This window comes from Cryptomeria japonica, chromosome 6 (genome assembly GCF_030272615.1).
Source record: "Cryptomeria japonica chromosome 6, Sugi_1.0, whole genome shotgun sequence".
Taxonomy (NCBI): Eukaryota; Viridiplantae; Streptophyta; class Pinopsida; order Cupressales; family Cupressaceae; genus Cryptomeria; species Cryptomeria japonica.
Window position 1 is genome coordinate 596,364,460 of NC_081410.1, and position 24,865 is coordinate 596,389,324.

The 24,865-nt window shown below is 39.3% G+C and overlaps 1 protein-coding gene across 1 annotated transcript in view; it reads right to left on the bottom strand.

The window, feature by feature from the left end:
- Positions 1–320: 320 nt before the first annotated feature.
- Positions 321–24,865, bottom strand: part of LOC131036272 (uncharacterized) — a 132,191-nt gene continuing 107,646 nt past the window's right edge. The window contains exons 3-4 of the mRNA XM_057968127.2: positions 1,116–1,249; positions 321–963 (exon numbers count right to left, since the gene is read on the bottom strand). Of these exons, the coding sequence (XP_057824110.1) occupies positions 724–963; positions 1,116–1,249 (374 nt within the window). The 3' untranslated portion in view covers positions 321–723. The remainder of the gene's footprint in view (positions 964–1,115; positions 1,250–24,865) is intronic.

The window sequence follows — 24,865 nt, forward strand, 5'->3', positions numbered from 1 at the left end:
TTCCAACAAACAACTTCTGCGTGTTATCTGCACAAGACTGAAACTTCAAGGTGTGTTAGGCACAAGGTTTTATTGAGTACACAAGTCAATAAATTAGCCCACTTAGGCAACTAAGCTGGTCCAATTTTAGATCAATCACTTAGTTCCTAAGGCATTTTCCACAAGTGTGTCAAATGTCTTTCCAAAATTTTAGTTCCTAAGGCATTTTCCACAAGTGTGTCAAATGTCTTTCCAAAATCAAGTACATATCTAACTGTATATTAAATTTTGAACATCTAAGAACTCCAAACATTTGAAGCGAACTCACAGTAAAGCAAAAACAAGTTTAACAAACAATTTATCATGAATTTTCAAATAATCTTGGAGGATGCCAAAGATATAAATTCTTTCAAACTGCCAAAATTTAGGTTCAGGACCAACACCTTGAAATCAAATCTATTGCTTCATATCAAAGGATTTGACTTTATTTAGTCATCAAGTTTCATTTTTTAAGCCTCTAAGTTGAAATTGATTCCAAAACTCTTATCACCACGAGCTAAATCTAAATATCCATCATGCACATTGCTGTCACCTGACTATACCTTTTTGTATAAATTTCATTTTCTTGTAAAAAGGATGACGAACATGGCTGTCAATTGCCTTAACATTCACCTATTTGCAGCCATCTCTTACAATCAATTGTACAGTCCAATAACTTCGTACTGAAATGTTTTCGTTAACATGTTACCTAATAGCTAGCTTTGCCTCCTGTAGAGACTGTGTCTTCTGATACACAGGATGAAGGACATGACCATCAATTGGTTCAACATGGACCCATTTGCGACCAGTGAGCTTGTTTCTTTGAAATTTTACATGTCCTTGCTTAAGAGCAAAAAGTGTATGGTCTTTTCCCATACCAACATAGCTACCAGGATGAAACCTGGTGCCTCGCTGACGAACAATGATGTTTCCAGGTATGACTTTCTGAATCCAAAAGGCAAAAGGATATCAACAGCAAGAACAAAAAGAAATAACAGTTTCCAGTGTCTACAAGTTGATATGATTTTGAAATGAACCAGATATACAACCTATATTAAGAGATTAAAAAAGGCTAGAAAATGTAAAAATTCAACAACCTCGCCTCCAAATTTCTTTACTCCAAGGAACTTTGGCTTAGAATCACGACCATTTTGCGTAGAGCCTGCTGCCTTTTTTGTAGCCCATCTCCTGAAAAGAAGACTCAATGGTCCAGCATTGCTGCCAGGAACATCTGCATAAACAATCAAACTATCATCCAGTTAACATTCAGCTGTGTATCTGTTAACCATGTTGAATATATACATGCCTGATATTTTTATCCTAGCAAATAGTGTACAGAATATCTCAAGAATCAATGCATGCAGAGTTCCAGTGCCACAACATGCCAGCAGCATTGATATGTAAAATGAAGCAGTCCGCAAACCAACATGTAAGAAAGGACCAAGAACTTGCTTCTGTAGCATTGCAGAAGTATGCAATAAATGCACATGCATTTCAATCCATTAAGAGTCTGATAGTAACTATGATTGCAGGGAAGGATGAATGACCCACAGTAGGGAAAAAGCTACAAAAGGAGAAGGTACGTATGCAAGGCTTTCTGTGACTTTGTATAACCTCTTCAAGTATAAATCATAATAGGTTTCCCCCAAAACCCATACCATTACGCACTAGGCTTAATATCATAGTATACACCTAAGTTAATTTTTCATAGAGGAAGATGCTCACTACTTTATTCAAGAAGCTATTGAATCAGTAAAATCCACAGCAAAGCAATAATCGTTATGGACCGTGGAAATCCAATCTATCTTATTGAATCAGTGTTTGAGAAGCAAGAACATAATGGTAAGATGCAGAGCTAGAGGACATATGGCGAAATCATGAGTGAAATTCAAATCTCTGCTATGGTTGAGCAAAAGGAATTTGAACCCAATCCAAATGCTGTCATGGCATTCTGAAGTTTCAAAAATGCATTGGAAGAAATAATGTAATCTTTTATCCCACCCCCTGAATTATGCAGATCCTGAATTGATTGTCTGAATCTCCAAATTGGGGAATGATTTGCCTCAACACCATTTTCTTTGGAATTATTAGTTCCTTTTATGGATGTTGCTGATCCCCTTACAAACAGATTGTTTCTAGTGTCGTGAAATTAAATACAATCAAGAATTTGCCTTGTGGGTCGTAAACAACAGTACCCTTGAATGATAATTTTTACCTTCCAAAGAAATATGTGACTTTGAAGTTTGGACCTTGCCACTGCTAACATGAAAGGCTTGCATTGAATTCCAACCCTAGAGAGGAAAAACATATCTAGTTCCAGTTTGGAATTGACAAGGAAAGAGATTATTCAGTGAAAACGATTTTAGCCAATACAAGTATATCTTCTATCATACTTTTCCAGCAACATCTTAAATTTAAAACATTGTACAGAAAACTTTACTTTTAAAGTTTTCTAAAACAACTTACAGGTGACCTGATAGATTTCATTGTTTCATATTATAAGAAAATGCAAGAGCATTTTAAACAAACCTCTATGATATTTATTTGAATCGAAGAAGTGGACAAGACTTTTTTAAGAATGCATTTCACCAGTCAGAGAACATATGTGCCTATAAAATTGACCTGCAACAACTGCTGTTTTGACTTGTACAACATTCAGTACTCACAAGTTGACTGATATATATATATATACTCCCAAGTGGGAAATTAAGTAGTATCTGATAAAAAAATGCTCACTTCACAAATTTCAACACTTCGTAATTGAATTCTTTTGTCAGAAATCAGGATTAATGAAATTCCTGAAATCAGATGTATTTGCAGCAATTAAATACAAACTCTTGTGAAGCAAATATGAACTATCAACACAGCAGCCCACTCACAATTTATTATTTATTTCCAGTTCAAAGAATTATAGACAATTCTAAATCTGCAGATCTAAACCAAATAAAATAGCAAACCAGCAACCAAGTTATTATGTACGGCACTCAACAGGCTGTCCATCAAATGGAAGGAATGGTGCCAAGATAGCCACCAAAGTCTGAAATATGGCACTATGGAAGCCGCCCCAAACCAGCCACCCAGACCTACAAAGAAAGTACCGTAATAGCCACTGAAGTCTGCAATTATGATAGTGAAAGTCAGCCAACTCTGCTGAAAATGCACAATTCAGTCCTATGCAAGAAAACCCTCAAATCCTTTACCAATTGGCCTTATACCAGCAGCCAATTCACAATTTTGATTCAACTCAAAATGCAGTTTAACAGTCAAAGAATGATTTCACCATGAATCCTCAATTGTCCGCCAAATGATATCACCAAGGATCCTCAATTGTCCCCCAAATGAAGCTCCAATGCAATTTTGAATGAGATCACCCAAATCTGAATCAGGGGTTTTCCTCTACTAAATTAGTGATGGAAATCAGACAGGTTTCTATCCTCCAATCCCCGGTGATAGCCGAGCAGGATTTCCGAACTGTTTAAGGGAATGAAATAATAAACAAGCATACATCCTTTAGCCAAAAGTCTTCCTTATATAGCCTCTTAAGCGACCAACTTTTCCTCCAAAATGAAGACTACAAATTTTCAAAATCTCTTCTAACACCACTTAGCAGAGGATTAAATAAAATTTTGTTTTAATTATAAAAGGTCCCCACTCTAGGCACGCACTTAATGAAAAGACTTTATTACAAAGACCTTATAAAAACACTTGAAGTGGTCACTTTATGAAGACATAAAAAGCATAACTCACTTAAGGTTATAAAATCGTTTCCCTAAGCCCATGGGAAATGGGAAATAGACGTAAGGAACCTCATTAAAACTTATCGGAAAAGGGGGCTTGACAGTTACAAACATCAATTGCCTACGATAACAAAAATCGGGCAATCCATGAAATTGAAGATATTTCAACAATTACATCCTGATGGCAGAACAAAGATTTCCTCCTATGATCAGCAATCCCTTGGACCTGCTTAAAATGACCTTTTATGTAGCAAATGAGGTAGGTATATACTATACAATGAAATTTGCAAGAAATTGCATATTAGATATCTAAATTATAAAATATATAAATAAAAGATATGAAAATCAAAAGACAAATGAATTTATATATGAGTAGGTGGTCACATCCAAGCTGACACAACCAATTATTACAAATTATCCAAGGAGTCATATCTGTACGATATAGTTTTCAACATCTAGTTAGGTTCATTAAACTTTATCAACCTACTAGCGATCATTTTTTTCTGAACAAAGATTAAAAAATTTATTGAACACAAAACAAGGTATCACAAAGATATGCATTCACCAAGAATATCTGATCCATCATTTGTCTATTGCAGCCAACAACAACAAAAGAATTAAGTACAAAAGCAAATTATGATAGTATGGCTTTCTATCATCACTGAAATTAGCAGTATTGGAGCAGAAACATTGTATAATATAACCAGCGACAAAGGTTTCCTTCATTCTAGTGAGCTTCACTGGAATTAAAGTCATCAGATGCTCAAGATGACAAAATAAACTTTGCAACGGCAAGATCATAAATATAATAGAGTAGCCAAGGTCACACCCAGAGTTCAAATATGAATCAAAAACCTGTAAACGCAGAGCATTAATATGCATTAAATGAGAAACACTTAGTTTGAAGGGAGGAGTGACTTTCTTCACATGTTTCATAATGTGGCTAAGCAGAAACAACATGAAGGAGGAGCTGATACGTTGGTTGCTCAAAAGTGACCCCTCATGTTGCAGCAGAAGAGCTTTCAGATTTGCTAGCTTCATGCTTGGGGTATGATAACTAAGGAATATTGATCGTTGAAGATCTCTAGAGTTTAATATGTTTATTTAGATATGGTAACAAGCTGAAAGACAAGACTATCTACGATTTATCCACAGCCACCTTAGCCGGACTTTTTAGATCTCATATGCCAAACATGAAACAACAGTACTTTCCTCATTAATAATTTGAAGCCATGTTGGATTGACATCATCAAAGTGATTGGAATAAAGAGAGGCCCTCCAAGCTGATCCTTTGATAGTAGCAGCAGTGCAACTTTCAGCCTGAGAGACCTGTCTTTTGGGATGAGTATCATGCTCAGCCTGCTCCTGGATCAAATCAGTAATTGTAAAGTTATTTCAATTTCAATTAAAGAACAAGTTATGAACTATGTATGCTATATATGGATATGAGGAATTATGTCAATGTCTAATAATTCTGATTTTTATCTGCAGGTCTGAAGGAGAGAGATCATTTAATGTTTTCTATGTCTTCTCCAAATGAGTTCAATTGGCATATATATCATTTAGGCAACCGGTCAATTGGTGTATTGACCGGTCATGCCTTTTAGGCATGACCGATCAATGCACCCATTGATCGGTGCCTTTGTAATTATACCATTAACACAATGCTGATTATCAGTTCAGAACCCCCGATAGCATATTGTAATAACATAATATAATGACTGATCAATATAATGGATCGGTTCATATAAACACCGATGATGCAAAGTGCACGATGTATGTAATCCAACCGGTGCAGTTGTTAACCAATGTTATTTCCAAATGAAGCGGTGTATTCATTAAACCCTATAACAAATATGCCCGATAACAGATGTGAATCGGTGTCAATGGTTATGCACCCGATAGCAAGTATGTATCGGCGAATTTAATCCGATAACTTATGGCATTAATATGCTATCGGGTTAACCGGTGCAGTTGTTAACCAATGTTAATTCCAAATGAAGCGGTGTATTCATTAAACCCTATAACAAATATGCCCGATAACAAATGTGAATCGGTGTCAATGGTTATGCACCCGATAGCAAGTATGTATCGGCGAATTTAATCCGATAACTTATAGCATTTAATATGCTATCGGGTTAATACCCCGATAGCATATTAATGCCAATTAACAATTGACATTAATATGCTATCGGGTTGTTAGCCCGATGGCATAATGATAAGCAGTGTTTGTACAATCCGATAATCATATGCAATATAAATCAGACATGAAGCATGTAAATAACAGAACAAGGAAGGTTAGGAAGATCTTATCTTGCATAAGCTACCATGCATTAACACTCCCTCTTAGCTTTGGAAGATAGATAAGGCAACCTGCATCACATTTCCTTTTCATAACTAAGATAATGTCAGTCAGCAAAAATCATTTATACATGAGAAGTACCATCAAGACATATGATACAAAATAGAAGAACATCACTTGAGCATGTGACATAAAGTATTATTTTAACATGTGATAAAAGTAAGAGAATCATCACCTGATCATGTGAGAAATCACCAAAACATGTGATCTGTAAGATTCATCAAGATATCACCTAACACGTGATATCAGTATTGCCTAACACGCAATACTTAAGGATAAGTCTATGAGAAAGGTTAGTTTCTCATCATATCCAAGTTGTGATAAGTGCAATATCATTTATAAATGTTTATCACAACATAGTCATGGCAAATCCATGACTTACCAGAGATCCAACATGATCAATGGTTGAGATATCACCTACACGTGATATCAGTATTGCCTAACACGCAATACAAGGATAACCATATGAGAAGTGCTTAAGTTATCAATATATCCAAGTTGTGATAATGCAATAGCATTTGTACAAATGTTGTATCACAACATAGTCATGACACATCCATGACTTACCAGTGATCCAACATGATTACTGGTTTGACTATCATAAGATCGTCACCTTATGATGTCTACATACAAGTGTTCAGTATCTGAGAGATCGTCACCTCTTAGATATGAACACAGGTGGCAAGAAGCCAAGAGATAGTCCAGACATGACAAAGAAGTTTACACATTAAACATCTTAAATATATGTAAGTATAGATTACAAAGCAAATTACCTTTCTATCATACCTAAACCCTTTCTGAAGTGATCAACCTTCACTCTGGAAAGTGGTTTGGTCAAAATATCTGCAGTCTGATCTCCTGTACACACATATTCTAACTTTATCACATACCTGTCAACCATATCTCGTACATAGTGATATGGAATCTCAATATGTTTGGACCTGTCATGAAATACTGGATTTACAGAAAGTTTTATACAGCTTTGATTATCACACTGAATGACTGTAGGTTTCATAGGTTCTCCAAATAATCCCACAAGCAATTTCCTTAGCCATACTGCTTCTCGGGCAGCCATTGAAGCTGCAATATATTCAGCCTCTGTGGAACTCTGAGCTACTGAAGATTGTTTTCTGCTGATCCAGGATATCATGGCTGACCCTAAACTGAAGCAGCACCCTGAAGTGCTCTTTCTGTCAGTTACACTACCAGCCCAATCTGAATCTGTAAATCCATGTAGATCTATGTCAACCTTTTCATATTTAAGACCAAACTTTAGGGTACCTTGTAGATATCTCATTATATGCTTTACTGCAACCAGGTGTATCTCCTTAGGTTCACACATGAACTGACTTAAGGCATTAACAGCATAGCAAATATCTGGCCTTGTATTTACTAGATACATCAGGGACCCAATCATCTGCCTGTATTGAGTGGGGTCAGTAGGTCTTGATTCTGCTGCTGCTTCTTTAAGTTTATGGAAGTTGGTTTCCATAGGAGAGGTCATGGGTCTGCAGTTTAGCATTCCAAATCTTGTCAATATGTCCAAGGTGTACTTCCCTTGGTTCAGTACAATATTATCAGAATTCTGCCATACTTCCAATCCTAGGAAGTAATGAAGAAGCCCCAAGTCTTTCATATCAAATTTTGTGGATAGATCTTTCTTGCATTGATCTATTAGGTGATCATCTCCTGTAATTAATAAGTCATCAACATATAAAATTAATATTAACATATCACCTTTATTTCTTTTGAGGTAGAGATTAGGATCTGCATCATTCTTAGAGAAACCCAGCTTTGAGAGATAGGTGTCAATTCTTTCATACCAAACTCTGGGAGCCTGTTTGAGCCCATAAAGAGCTTTCTTGAGTCTACACACATGAGACTTTGCATCATGAATTTCAAACCCTTCAGGTTGCTCTAAGTAGACTTCTTCCACGATCTCGCAATTTAGGAATGCTGTCTTAACATCCATCTGATATACCTTCCACCCCTTTGCTGCTGCAATGGCTAGGACAGCTCTTACTGATGTGTACCTGGCAACAGGTGCAAATGTTTCTTTGTAATCCATTCCTTCCTTCTGTGAGAACCCTCTAGCTACAAATCTGGCCTTGTGTTTTTCAATACTACCATCTGCAGCATGCTTGATTTTAAACAACCATTTAGAAGACACGACAGATTTCTTGGTTGGCCTAGGAACAATCTCCCAAACATCATTCTTCATAATGGACTGATATTCTTCAGTCATGGCATCTATCCATACTTGATGTTTGAGTGCATCTGAAACATTGTTAGGTTCAGCTTTAGAGAGATCATTCATAAGTGCAACATAGTTGATGAATTTATTAGGCCTCTTGCTTTCCCTGAAGGTTCCTGAAGGAGCAGCGAACTTCTGAGCTTCTGCTATAGTTTTGGTGGCCCATAGTGGTCTTTTCTTGCGATTATCTATAGGTGGGTCTTGTGTTTCACTTATAGTTTCCTCAAGATACTCCCTTTGAAGCTCAGGAGTAGGTTCTTCTTCTAGGTTAGGAGTAGGATTATGAATTTAAGGTTCTATTGTATTTTGGGCCCTTTTGAAGGCTAAATCTTCTTCGAAGATTACATCCCTACTGAGTTCAATATTTCTCTGCCCTTGTACATAGATTCTGTAGGCTTTAGAAGTTTCACTGTATCCTACAAGTATTCCCCTTTTTCCAAAGGGTTCTAGTTTTAGTCTTTTCTCTTTAGGTACATGAATATAGACCGGACACCCAAATATCCTAAGATGGCTGATATCTGGTTTTGTCTTGGTAAAGACTTCCTCAGGAGTTTTATCTTCAAGGTGTGAATGAGGACATCTATTTTGTATGTACACAGCAGTGTTAGTTGCTTCTGCCCAAAGGTTCAAGTTTAGATTTTGATCTAGTATCATGGCTTTGGCAGCTTCTACTATGGTCCTATTTTTCTTTTCAGCTACTCCATTTTGTTGTGGATTATAAGGTATTGTCAACTCCCTCTTAATCCCAGAATTTCTACAAAAGTCTTTAAATAGTTCTGATGTGTATTCCCCCCCATTGTCAGTTCTTAAGGTTTTAATTTTGTTTTCAGAGAGATTTTCTGTTTTAAACTCTTTGAACCTACTTAGGATCTCTTCTGATTCTTTACATTTCAGAAAGTAGATCCACGTCTTCCTAGAGTAGTCATCAACAAAAATTACATAGTACAAAAATCCCCCTAGCGAGGGTACGGACATAGGTCCACATACATCAGAATGAATTAACTCCAAAACTTTGCTAGTTTTCCTAGTACTATTCTGAAATGCATTTTTGGTATTTTTACCTGAGGCACACCTTTTGCATGCCTCTGAATGATATTGCTTCAACTTAGGTAGACCTGTGACAAGGTTTCCCATGGTTGACAAAGCTCTATAATTCAAATGGCCTAATCTCCTGTGCCATACTTCATTTGCATTAGTTGCTTCATGGATCAATGCTAGATTGGGCTCTGTACATAGCTCATACAAATAGCCTTGTCTTCGACCAATGACCTTAGCGTCTTTGATGGAGGATCTCTTTGGCCAAGCCAACACCTTGTTTTCCATGAAGGTCACTCTGTATCCTTGATCTTCTAGTGCTGATATGGAGATTAGATTTCTTTTGATGCCTGGAACATATAGTACTTCTTCAAGTCGTAGTGACATGCCTGACTTCAGTTTGATGGTGCAGGTTCCAATTCCTCTGACTAGATGTGAAGAATCGTCTCCGATGGTTACTTCCTCATCATCTTTCTCTATCATGGAGTCTAGTATTTCTCTAAAGCCGGTGATGTGTCTGGATGAACCACTGTCGATCACCCATGAGTTAGATTTGTTTGAAGTATGGCTTGTAAGTGCTGAGTAGAGGACATAGTTCTCGGAGTCATTTTCTTTTCTAGATTTCTTCACTTTTGCAAATGTGGCTTGCTTCCCTTTCTCCGGACAGTTTGCAACATAGTGTCCGAATTTGTCACACCTATAACATTGAACATGTGATAGGTCTTTCTTAGAAGTGTTCTTGCCTTGTTTAGCTTTTCTTTTCCTGAATTGCTTCTTTTTGTACTTTTTATTGATGTTTGTATTTAGGACTTGCAAGTCTTCATCTATATTCTTCTGTTTTATTCCTACCTTGTTCAATCGGGATCCTTCTTGTAGACAATCATCTCTTAGTCTTTCAAACTTAGGATATTTGGACCTTGCACTGATGCCTTGGACGAATGTGCTCCATCCACTAGGCAACCCATCTAAAGCAATGAGTGTTAGTTCTTTGCCTCGGATCTCGTAGTCCAGAGTTGCAAGTTCATCTTTTAGAACTGATATCCGCATAAAGTAGGCGTTGATTGTCTCCCCTTTGTTCATGGTGATATGATTTATTTCTCGTTTTAGTGCTAGAGTACGACTTGCATTTGATATCTCAAATGTCTTTTCAAGTGCCTTGAACATTTTATAAGCCGTCTCCTTGCTTTCTAATGATGGGCATTATATTATTTCTTACCCCATCCACTATTATTTTAACAGCCTTATCATTTCCCTCGATCCATGTGGATTTCTCGGTTTCATCTTCTGGTTGTGCACTTTCAGTTTGGACATATGAATCAACTTTGTTTTCTCTTAAAATCATTTTGATTCTAAACTTCCAAGCTGAAAAATCTTCGCTACCTCCGAGTCTATCTTCGAATCTAATAGCGTTGGCCATTATGGAAATGTGATGTAGTTTGTAACTTAGTCCTTGATTTTTATCAAAATTGAATAGCCTTAGGTTCGATTACCTTGGCTCTGATACCATGTAAAGTTATTTCAATTTCAATTAAAGAACAAGTTATGAACTATGTATGCTATATATGGATATGAGGAATTATGTCAATGTCTAATAATTCTGATTTTTATCTGCAGGTCTGAAGGAGAGAGATCATTTAATGTTTTCTATGTCTTCTCCAAATGAATTCAATTGGCATATATATCATTTAGGCAACCGGTCAATTGGTGTATTGACCGGTCATGCCTTTTAGGCATGACCGATCAATGCACCCATTGATCGGTGCCTTTGTAATTATACCATTAACACAATGCTGATTATCAGTTCAGAACACCTGATAGCATATTGTAATAACATAATATAATGACTGATCAATATAATGAATCGGTTCATATAAACACCGATGATGCAAAGTGCACGATGTATGTAATCCAACCGGTGCAGTTGTTAACCAATGTTAATTCCAAATGAAGCGGTGTATTCATTAAACCCTATAACAAATATGCCCGATAACAGATGTGAATCGGTGTCAATGGTTATGCACCCGATAGCATGTATCGGCGAATTTAACCCGATAACTTATAGCATTTAATATGCTATCGGGTTAATACTCCGATAGCATATTAATGCCAATTAACAATTGACATTAATATGCTATCGGGTTGTTAGCCCGATGGCATAATGATAAGCAGTGTTTGTACAATCCGATAATCATATGCAATATAAATCAGACATGAAGCATGTAAATAACAGAACAAGGAAGGTTAGGAAGATCTTATCTTGCATAAGCTACCATGCATTAACAGTAATCTGTCTCTTTGCATTCTCAGATAACAACAGATTGTTAATATTTCTCCAGCATGCACTCACATTGATCATAAACACGCTCATGTTTCAATATAATTGCCATAGAGCCAATTCTTTCACGTTGCTTCTGAACAACATGGGGGAGTCGAGTGAGACAACCCTTCAATGTAACAATTATGCAATCCTTCTTCCTAAATGTCTTTCTCAATGTCTACTGGACGATTCTGGGTAGGAAACGTACCAGAATCGGATTCTGAAACGAATCTCCTGTGGGTACATCCAAAGTTCACGTTTTCAGATACCGAATTGTTTCTAAAATGTTTAGTGATTCTGGTTTGAACTTTTTGATATTCTTAGAACCTACAGCGCTGATTAGTGAACTCAAAACTTATCTATCATTAGATTCTAGTTCGATCTTTTTGATATTGAAAACTGAATTTAAATTAATATGTTATGTTTCAAAATTCGAAATTTGTAATGGTTTTGTTTCAGCATATGTATTCGTATATGACATTGTAAACTTAATTCTATTTTTTAGCTACATATATATACATACATACAATAAATGTACTGAAAATGTACCCAACCCCCAAAACAATTTCTGGTGTACCAGCGTTTCATACCCACGTGCACGTTCCTGTTCCCATACCCAATTCGGCAACTTAGGAGATAACCAAAACAGGATTGTCATCATATAGTGGATTGCATGCAGAATTATTGAATTGCTTTGATCTCCAGTAGAGTAGTTAGGATATTTCATGTTTCTCTTGCCTGGGATAAGCATTCCAAGAAGAGCATTGAGGAGCTGAGAGGGAGCACTAGGGAAAGCCCAAGAATTGCCAAGGCAGCATAACTGCTAGTGGTAGTATTCAGTTAGCAATGAGAAATACCAAAGCTCTTAAAAGAAGCGTCGAAAGCAGCTCTTGGTCTATTCATCTGATATATTTCAGAAAAGGAGAATACTTGTAGAGGTTTGGAATAAGACATGGTAGAGGAGAGCTTACAACTAACCCTAGGCTTCATGACTAGGGTGCTATCCATGAACTCAGTCTAAGTTTTCAGTGGAAGGAATGATACCTGAATTCTGGGTTGAAGTGTACTGCTGTCCACCATCAATCCAGGAGCTTAAAGTTTTTCCTCAATCGTTGGTTCGAATGGCCTGTTTCACGGAGGCATTTTCAATTTTCTATTTCATCTTTGAGGCTCTTGAATTGCACTGGATACTAGTCTGATTTTTTACTCATGTAAACTCTTACTTTGGCATAGATATCTCTTCCATTATTGCAATTGGTTGTTGTATTACCCCTATTCATAGGAATGAATCTAAGTCCACTTTTCCTAAGAAGGATGTAAGCCAGTAATTAGTAAATAAGGCTTTTTAATGCTTTAATAGAAAATAATAGTATTAAGTTGTTCTGCGGGTAGTTAGTTGTCGGACAGTTGGTGGCCTAACCAACCGCGAACTCTTTATATTGTAAACTTGTAGCACATTGTGAGGGGATGGTATTGGGAGATGAATATGATATACACCTGTGTTACGCAAATCTATTCGGGTATACTGTGTTGTGCGCTATTGGTTCCATGTTAATGAATGAATTGTGATACTTTGGTATTGTACATTGTATATTGATGTTCCATATGCTACCACCTGAACCACGAAGGCTACTAACATTTTGGCGCCGCTGCCTAAGTCGAACCTGAAGGTCTGAGGAGGGAAAGCTGGCGGGATGGAAGTATAATGGGTCGTCCATTCGACCAAAATATCCTGGTGACAGACAGTGATATAGAAGATAACACGGAAGTAACCAGGGAGGATCAGTTGACACAGGACCTGATTCACGCGTGGGACGTTTCCGTGGACCGGTACGTACAGCAAGAAGCGGAACTGAGCGCTGTCTCGGCTGATACGGTACGGGCGGACCTCAACGTGAACCAGGCAGTACATGATCTCCTGGGTAGCCTTCCAAGGTTGTTGGCACATGTACTCGTGGAACGTGAAGAGGAACGAGAGAACACACGAAGGGAGCAACGCAGGCAGCAAGTGCTCCAACAGTATAAAGAAAGGACTCAAAGGGAAGAAGAACAGAGGGACTATACACAACGACGAAACCGCCACAATTCCAAAAATTAATGCCAAATACACTAAACAAGGATCGAAACTGAGAAGCCCCGGAGGAACAAGAAGGGAACCAAGAAGACATAGTAAGAAGATCCCTGTGGATCCAAGAACAACTTGAGAGGCACTTGAAACTCTACAAGATAGTGGAAGAAAGAGGGAGAGTGGTGGAAGGTTCTCGACAACATACACAAGCGTGGGACAAGAGTCACAACAGCCCAGAGGTATTAGGTAGCAGTGATAATTGGGAAGTAACAACTGCGCCAACCGAGTCATCCAACAATTCCCAGGACAACTCGAGAAGTACACGGAAGATGGCACGTAACTCCGAAAAACAGAAACTCCCCATATTCAATGGACTAGGATCGGAGGATCCCGCCCGCCACTGTAAAACTTGTGTCACCATATGGCAGGCCAATGGCGAGGATGATGAGGATAATTGGCTAAAAGCATTCCCAGCCACCCTGCGGGGTATTGCCATTGATTGGTACACGGACCTACCCATCACTTCAAAGGATACCTGGAAAAGACTTGTTAAGGCATTTGAGGAGGAGTTTCGGCTACTTCGGGACGATGACGAGATCGTCGCGGAAATATACAACACCAAACAAGGCAAGAGTGAGACGGTACGGTCCTACTACCGCAAACTAAAAGAATTAATTGGCAAAATGGATAATACCCCGGCCGACGGGTTAAAGAAGCGATGGTTTATTGAGGGTCTGCAACCATCACTGCGGAAAAAGAATAAGGTAGTACCCCCATCCACTTTCATGGAGGCATACAATAGAGCCATGGATATTGAAAGTGAGAACAAGACATCAAAGGGCAAGAAGCGTACAAGCGATGAAGATAGTAGTGATCAGGAGAGCAAGGAGGAGTCACGTACGATACAAGCACTCAGGAAGGATATGAGACGGATGATGCGGGAAATGAGGACGCAAAAAGAAGAAAGTAGGGAGGGCAGAGACCTCTGGTGCACAGAGTGCAAACTGGAGGGACACACAAAAACCAATTGTCCAAAGAAAGCTTTTTGTGACATCTGCCAAGTGTTGGGACATGCTATTAAGGAATGCCCCTACAACTTGAAGGCTAGGAGTGCCCAGGTACTTTATACTCAAGAACAGGCAACACCACCCACTACACCCACCAAGAACACAAACGCAGATGCGTCACCAGGCGGCTATAGGACCAGCCGGAGGGGGAGTAACAACAGCAGCAATAATAATACACCACAGGGTCGCATCCAATACGATGCAAAAGGAAGACCAATGATACAATGTCGACGATGTAACGAATGGGGCCATTTTGCACGCGACTGCCAGAGTGGTGTTGGGCAAGGAGGGCTACTCTGCAAATGGTGTGGGCCGGGCAATCACGAAGATACGGAATGTCCAAGACAGAAAGGAGTGAACATGTTGGAGGTAGTACGACCGGAACTAGATGCACGGTGCCCAGAAGTACTAGCCATTACCCGATCTCATACAAGGAAACTAATATACCCTGACCTAGGCACAAAGAAGGGAAGACTAAAAGAGGCACAAAGAGAAGTAGAAAGGGAAATGAGTGAGGAATGGAGAAAGCCAGCACCCGACAAAACCACCAACACCATGCGAACCGACTCCGAAACAACCATAATGAAACAGCTACTGCAAACCACGGTGCCGGTCCACGTAGTGGATCTGTTGCAAACACTACCACAACTATGGATAGCTATAAACCAAGTGGAGGAGACTAGGAAGGAGGGGAAGACGCCGAACCACAAGGAGGAAATGGAAGGAAGGAACCACGCAAAGGAGACTAATGATCCTATGTTGATGACAGTAGGGGTAGGCAAGACACCAGCCGTAGTAGAAGTGGAGATTCTCGGGTTCAGACTTACTAACACCATCGTGGACGGAGGGTCTGCGGTAAATGTGCTACCTGAGGAGACATGGAAAACCTTGGGGAGACCAACACTCTGGCTGCCAGCCTTCCACCTCGTAGGAGCCGATCAGCATGGCATCAAACCATTGGGCACGCTTATGGGCCAAAAGGTAACTATCGGGACACAACACTTCTTTTTAGATTTCATGGTCATATCATTGGAGTGGAAGGGATATGATGCACTTCTGGGAAGAGGATGGCTGGTCATGGCCAAAGCAAACCACAACTGGAAAAAAAATACCCTTTCCTTTGAAAGTGAGGGAAACAAATATGTCATTGATCTGCGAAACCAGCAGGTGAGTCAAGAAATGGCCTCAGATTCTGACTCGGAGGGGAATACCGTAAGGGAAAAAGGCGAGATAGAGCCCAATGGAGAAGGGGTGCTCCGCCTCGGTAATTGCTCAGAAGATGAAACAAGTTCTCTAAGTGGACTATTCCACTGGCAGATGGAAGATTATGAGATCTTCCAACCAGAGTGCAATGTATTAGAAATCCTCGAGTTAGGAAACGATGACACCTACCCGCCACAATTTGCGGAATACAAAGGATTTTCGGCATTAACGGGAGTGTCTTAACAGTTGCTCAGGATCAAGCTCCTAGAGGTGTGTTTAGTCTATAAGATTTGCTTCTTCTGTTTCACTTGCCTTCCTCTGCAACAAATTTCTTGAGGAAGGAATTGATATCTTTTAGTCATGTTATTGGGTTCCTATAATTACCACCCAGTCTTTACTCAAGGAAACTAAACCTCTCGGCACCAGAAAAAGAAGCAGCTCTTGGAACCTGCTCCCCCAAGTGTTCCTGGATTTTCTCTTCTTTTATGGGGCATCAAAAGGAAACCCAGTAAGGCAGGAGGAGGTGGAATAATACTCTTGCACAACAAAACCTATCTAGGTACGCTGCTGGACTGGGTTCAATTACTAACAATAGTGCTGAATTTCAAGCTCTTAAAACTGATTTACTCTGACAGACTTACACTGCTGAAGCAGATCAACTTGCAAATATTGGCACTGCTCTCAAAGCTGGACTCCTACATATTTGGTGTAGCCATGTCAAACCTAATCTCACAAAGTTGATCTGGGTCTCTTCTCCCAGCTGGAATTTCTCTCGCAGCAGTTGATTGAGTTTTGTCTGATCCCTAGCAGATTTTTCAGAATAGAATGCATTGATTGGCTGTATTTTCTGCGTTTATTGTGGGTTCCTAGCTTGTCAGATGGATCCTCACCTAAAAGGCTGTTAAAATGGAAAAGTTTGGTATTGGTTTGCAGGCTCACTCTCTGTAATGTCCCCTTTCTAATTTGCCCTACAATCACAAATGCAAAAAATTAGGGTTAGGGTTATGTCTTACCAAGTAGAATATCTCTTTAAATGACATGATTCTTGGATTTGAATTCTGCAATCAGAACATAGGAAATATATATATATATATATACACACACACACACTAAGTCACAAGGTTCAAATTCGAGTTCGAATTCAACAACAATGAAATTCGGATAAAGTTCGGCAAGGGTAAAGATTCAACATTAAATTTGCCTTATGTAAATTTAAATTAAAAAATTATATAAATAATAAATCCATTAAATTGTCAAATAATTTAACAATGTAAAATAGATTTGAAATTAAATTATATTCTAAAATAATATTGTATTAAATTTAGAATTAATATAAATATTTTGCACTTAATAAATTAAAATTATTGAAAATAAAAAATATGATTAGATTTGAATACATTATAATAAATTCAAAATATTGTAACATTGATATGTTTTTTTGTATTAAGTATCATAGAACATAATTACAATAAAGCTCATTTTTTGCTCATTCGAGCATCCACGTTACAAACTTATTACAAATACCAGCTCCTTTCGAGCAAACTTATTACAATTACTAGCTCCTTTCGAGCACCAAACTAGAAACAACAATTGGAAGACCACGGGTCACAACTTAGAAATCCACTTTAAACAATGTGACAAATACAACCAATGGAAGACCAAGAGTCACAACTTAGAATTCCACAAAGGTGTCCCTCACGGGAGTTGAACTTGAGTCTCCAAATTGAGAACTCAATGCTTTAACCAACTAAGCTCAACCCCCTGGACGTAACATTGATATGTTCAAAATTTTAATTTTAATTTACTAATATATAAATTATAAATCCCTCTTTCTCTTTGGTGCTTGGAGCTCATGCGACTAAACACACACGCCTCTACGATTCCGACAATTGAATCTTCGTTTGATCCTACCCTTATGTTCTATTTTGCCTGGCAATAAATCAAGTGATGGCAAAGGTGTGATGAGTCACACCAAACATAGGTGCAAAAGTTAGCTAAATCCGCCCTTTGACACAGACTCCGATCCCACCTAAGTGTGCGCCAGTCAACACATGAGATGGTTGTTCATTTACCCTTCAAACAACCGAGTTTCTGTCAACATTCCCATCATGCTCAATAACAAAATCAACGGATTCCAGTTTACAACATAGAACAATGACGACAAAGCACGGTTTCGTTCGTTGCACCAGTGTATTTGTTATATTTTAATAAAAAATGCCCTGGCCTAGTTCCATGGGAACTTTGAGGTGAATTTGAACGAATTTTTTAGAGTTAATAAGAGTTCGCCAAATTTCGAACTTCATACATGAAGTTTGGCGAACCCTGTGACTTAGTGTGTGTGTGTGTGTGTGTGTATAATCATTAGGGTTAGACAAGATCACATCGCATTCACATACCATCAATAATATTATTATACATGCATATTAGGTTTTGGAGGAAGAGACATGATAGGTCCACCCAAAGCCATTTCTACAATCAGCCCAATAGTGGATGTCTGCCAAAGCCCTCTTTGCTTGCTTAGCGGCTTGTACCTGCTTTCCCCATCAATGTCTCATCTTACTAAAGATAGTACCCTCTTGTCCTAGGAGCCATTATGGTCAACTCTAGGACGGCCTACTTACATAGCCCTCTTATCACCACTCTTACACCTTAATCCCTTCCTACAAGATGGAGTTTCATACAAATTGATTTATGGACATAAAAATTCAGTAACCATTATATATATATATGATCATGATGAGTAATAGTTTTAATAGTAATAATCTGAGATATTAGAATCTGTCTCCTTCTTGATCGCTACTTTTATCTTATGGATCTGATCTCTTATTGCTGTTCGATCTGATGGTGTTTGTGTGATTCGCTGATGCCTTCATCATTCCGTCCTCTATTCTTATACCCTTCACTTATTGCTGCGGGGTTGTGTCATTTGGGTGGACATCCTTCCTTGAAAGGTGGTATCTCCTTCTGGATCTTAACGCTTGCCTTTTCTCTTTAACTAATCATTGTCTTAATGAACCTTTCTTGACAAAACCCCAATCCATCCTTAACACATTACTTATACTTAACCAATCACTGATATTCAAGAGAGAACCATATGCACATAATATTCTTCCATCCTATAGTCAATCACATTCAGATTATTCCAATTTATGAAATTGTCAAGTCTTACTTTGTAAGACAATTTCATATTCGGATTCATTGGGACGTCAGATTGGGGGCATGACACTCTCATTATGTCTAGAGTTGACCAAATGATCCTCTATCTTTGTTGATGTGCCCTGATGTGGCCTCCTGTTGTCCATTTTTCTTCCAATTCGGGCTAGCAATTCAATTATCTCCATTGCTTCGGTTAGGTTCGTCATGAACTTCACTTATCCTTTTAGATTAGTTTTCATGCTCTGTTGGCCCTCTGTTGATGCGTCTTTTATACACAATCAAACACACAATGAAATACCCAAAGGTACATTATCCTCTCTTGAACAAAGCTTCCCCGAATGTCAAAGATTTCGCCTAAGGATCAATCGAGGTGTTGGTGTCTGTTTTATCATCTACCAAACATTAGGATAGGATACCTAAAGGCATTCTATCCTCTCCTGAAAAATCACTACTGATTCCAAGGTCTATATGTGCGAACAAGCGACTTTAGTGGAATAGCTTCTTGGGTAGTGTATGCTGAAAATCTCAAGGGGAACTTACGTTTAACAACTGTCTTGAACTGTTGGATTTAGCAATTTTAGGCTCTTCTTTTTTTTTTTGGATTTTCGGGGATTTAGACTTTCAAAAGAAAAGGAAAAAGGGATAGGGTTTAGGAAGGCTAATATAATCCTATGAACTCTGGAGACAATATCAATTGGATGCTCTCGAGAAACCAAACTTTGCTTTGCCACACTAGGGACAACTACACAAAGTAGGTGCAATCTTCGATGGGTTGTGCTTATGATCGATATGTTGGGATGCACAGAGGAGGGGCTCAGACTAACTTTGCACGGTAGAATGGAAATCATCCATTTACCAAAAGTATGAGCGGAGATACACCATCAATTGACACTTATCAAATCCTTCATTCCAATTAACAACAATGAAAGCAAATCTAAACTAATTTTAACTAAGTGTTGAGGAAATTGAAACCATGCAAATCATTCAAACAATAGGGATTACAAAGCAGCGCACATGCAATATATTATCTGGAAATGACCTTATGCAACAATACATCGAAAACCTCACTCTCCAAATGAGAGGAGGCAACCTTATATAGTTTTTTAAAAAAAAATGAATGGCCGAGATTAAACAATGATCAAGGGCCAAGATTGAAAGTCATAAACCCTAATTAGGGTTTCCCAAAACACCATCAGTCCGAGTGAATAAGAAAGTGACACATGGCACAGCTGCTAATCTCACTAGGGTTGAGCGCCTACTTTCCTCCTTCGTAGATTCGATGTACCTGAACATGATGAGCTTGACCTCCTCCATGGTGACATTTGGCAAACTGCCAATCTGGAAGTCGATGATGTCCACATCATCGGTACAGGTGGCGAGGATGCTCTCCCACTCAACCGCTTGGGCAAGAAAATTTTCATCGATGAAGAGAAAATTTGCAATTTTCGAGAGATCGCCTTTGTCAATCATCCTTGAATCCTTGAAGAAGCTAGACTGGATCCTGGCTCTCAAGTTTTTTGCCTGCAAATGTTTCCCCCTTATGCTTTCCTTCTTCCAGATCTCTGACGCCACATAGAATACCTTGCCCAGGATCTCTCTAACACTTTCCTCTGTCTCAAAGCACTTGGTCTCAGATTTCTTCAGAACTTCAATCCGAGTGACCAAGGCATAGTACCATGTGCTGAAGTCGTACCTGTCTCCGGCTTGTATGATACTTGCATCTACTAGGCTTCTTTTCGACAAGCCTCGGATAATCTTTAGATGTGGGAGTATTTCATCTTGAATTTCCTCCACATCCTCCCAATTGGTGGCTAGATCCTGGATACGGTTGACAAGTGAAGAAGCCGGCTCATGTGCTGACACTAAATTCTCTACCAGTATATCTGCACGTGCTAAGGCATCAGAAATCCATTCCTTAGCCTGTGTGAATGTTCCCTTCATATCCTCATAATCCTTCATCGATCCCTGCTAAAGAGGTTGTGGTGGAGTAACCGAGATCTCATGGTTGAGCGGTTTGGTAAGATGGAGAACATACTTTCTCCATTGCTGGTTCTCTTCTTTGACCTTCTTCCTCTTTTCTTTCTCCCGGGCTAGACTTGTCTTTAGACCATTGCAGGTGTCGTCAAAATAATGGGCCTCTTGGTCCTGGGTGGGCTTACCCAACTCTATGGTGGTAATCTTGTAATCATCTACGGTGACATTGTCCCTAGTCTTTCCTTCTTTGGGTACCGCTATCTGGACTATCTTGAACCCTGCACTGTCTCTCTGAATTAGAGAAAACTTTCTGGCGGGCTTGGGTGGTTTAGTTATAGTGGGCTCATTCACCCTCTCCAGAAATGTTGCAATGACCTCTTCGAAATAGGCCTCCTTGGCCTTTATTCTTTCCCTCAGCCAATCCGGAATGGTTGATTGCTCTACAGTATTCCGGTCAAACTTATCATCTGCCTCTCTTGGGTTTGCTGGTATGCCATCCAAGAAGACTGTAGGCGCTTCAGCTTGCTCTCTATCTAGACTTTGGACGACCCCTTCCACTACTTCCCTAATCGGATGAAAAGGCACTCTCACTTCATCATCAATCATGCAGATGTTCATCTCTTGCTCCCCAATTGCATTTTGATCGGGCACAATGGAAGCAGCACTCAGGATGGAGTGGCCTTCGCTAGACTCCCTTCTTTCACCTACAACCCTTTTCCCTGTGACCTTTGTGGAGCTTTCAACCAACTCCTTCCTCTTTCAAGACCCAACACTTTCTGGATTTCGGGCATCACCGACAGAGGTACAAGGATTGATGGACAGATTATCATCTACTCCTATCAATTCGTAGGTCAAAGTCACACCTTAGGCTTTTAATTGCCTTGTCTTTTCAGGCATCCACCACCTCGAATACTCAACCACCGATCTCATGAGGTCTGCTAGATCTGACTTCTCCCCCTCTGTCTAATCTATTAAAACTAGAGGTTCATTTTTCATCTTTTCAAAGCCTGGTCGCTAAAGTTCTAGGCTTTCCTCCACTTGATCGGCAACTCTAAATACCTCTGTTGCTCTCACCATGCTCAAAGGAATTCTCGACCAGAATCTCTTCCTGATCTCGAAGCTATCGGCTGCATTAGCCCAGTAATCTTCTAGGTCTAGTCTATGCTCAAACGTTGTTCCTTCGACCTTCTTTATCCTGTGGAATGGATCAAACATCCTTCTTGCCTTGTATTGATAGAAGGGATACCAGGCTAGCTCCTTCTCAGCGGTTGCAGCAGCTTGTGATGGTGGACATGTTTCCAGCCCATTACCAACTGTAACTGAGGACGTTCCTGCCTTCTTCTTCTTATCCCTTTGAATTACTATATACTCCTCCAATTGTCTTACAACCTTGAGCAACACCACTTGGTTGGTAGGGTAAGCTGGAAGCTTGTATGAAGGTCCGGAGAATCCTTGGATTCGGAGGTAAGTGAACTTTGGATATTGGATGTACCAATATCCGAACCGACTGATGAAGTCCATAGACTCTTGAGAGAGTCTCTGGTGCAGCCCACCTTGCAATGTCCAAGTGATGTGCATAAGGAAAGTATCATTTACTCTTTTGAAATGGAATTTCTCTTCCATGTGGAGCTGGGGATAGCAATCAAACACTGGAAACTGGTTCTCCTTGTTCCCTACTTCTCCTCTACAAGTGAAATCTCTATATCTGTAGGTCCTGGCCAAGGAATAAAATAAGTAAGAACTCATGAAGAAAGTCCTATTTGTTTCTAGGTTCCTCAGCTGGCTGTCTAGGTTGTCGCTGATCATCTTGGCCTAGTCTATCATTTTTACTCCATTGATTATTTCATTAATGAAATAATACATCCAGGGTTCGAATGGAGCTCCCTGGGGGCTTCCCATTATTCTATTGAGCTGGACGATCATGTCTCCAATGTCTTCCTTGAAGTATGCTCGCACTAGGCTCTTCCTCTAAAGTTTGGAGGCACCCTTCCTTGGCTTGTCTAGCCAGGAATGGTTAACTATGGCATCATATTCCTCCAGGTGGTCCTGATACAGACTGTCAGCTTCGTCCTATATACACTGTGTTGTGATACTCTGGGATCCTGAAGGCCTCTCTGATGGCCTCATCACTGATGTTCGCCAGTACCCTTCCATCAGGTGCAACAATGTCTTTACTGATGGGGTTGTAATGTTTTGCACATTCGACTACTAGCTCATTGCATTGCATGGTGGGGAGGAAGCCAGCAGCATGCACGATGCCACTCTTCATCATTTTTCGCGCAATGATGGTAGGCACGAGGTTGTCCAAACCAAACATTCGCTTCTTAAATTCCCTCAGATTGATGTATCCGAGGTTGGTGTCGCTGATGTTCTTCCATTTTGAAGTCATCCTCGACTCCGGAGGAGCATCTTTATCCACTTGAAATTTCATAACGTCTAGGACCTGCAAACAAACAATGAAATTTTAAGTTAGAAAATAATTTGCAAAGTTTCGAAATGGCTAAGTGTTGGAAAATTTCCATTTTTATTCTCATACTTAGCCAAAAAAATTGAAAAATGATTTTCTTTCTCCAAAATTTTCGAAAAAATCATTTATTAAATTCTGGAAAATATTCAGAAAAAATCCATAAATCTGCATCATTAATTTAGTTTCACCTTCGAATGGGTAGAAGTAGGGCTAGAACTCTCTCAAGAACACTCAGAAAATTTAGAAAAGGTTAAATAATTCTTCCTCGTACTAGTTGCCCTTCTCCAAAAATCTGTGAAACTTTTGTCAAAAAAGTTATCCAACTTCCAGCAATATCAAAATTTTCTCCAAATGATCTTCAAACTGAAATACTTTACTAAGCTCTCCTTAGTAACTTCGAACTTCTTGGTGTAGAAATGAAGTTTATAATGAAGTATTTGTAAACAAGGTTAAATCCTCAAGTAGAAACCCTTAAAATCTTCCAGCTCATACTTCCTAATTTTAACTTCATGTTTCCAAGTTTTAAGAAAATATCTCTTTTCAAAAAAAAACTTTCCATTTTGATTTAAGTTCGAAAATATCCAATAATCCTCCAATATTCTCTTTCAAAAAAACTTTCTATCTTGGTCTTCAAGTTCAAAATCTTTATGGATCTTCCAATACCCCCTTTCAAAACTTTCTATTTTGTTTTTCAAGTTCGAAATCCTTATGGATTTTGATGACATCGCTCAACTTGTTGACTTTGTTTGACCCTTCATGTGTAGGCGGACTTTGATGATAACTCTCATCACTTTCAAATTTTGGCGGACTTTTGGAGGTCTCTAGGCTAACATGGCGGAGTTTGGAGGTGGCACCAAGGGTATGGCGGAGTTTAGACTTGGCTTCTATCTACCTTGAGCGGACTTCCAAGGCTTAGCTCTTCAAGCATGGCGGAGTTCTAAGACACCTCTTCAACATTTGAAGACCTTGGGGCGGAATTTGGAGGTGTTACTTCCACCAACATGGGCGGACTTTGATTGCACCCCTTGGGCAGACTTTGGTGACTTCTCCACCAAGGCGGAGTTTTAAACTATCTCCCCATGGCAGACTTTGGAGGGCTCTCTTGGTGACCTTCTATCCTAGGGCGGAGTTTAGAAGCACTCCCACATAGCCTAGGGCGGAGTTTAGAGGATCCTCCTTCATGGTATGGCGGAGTTTGGAGGTGTTC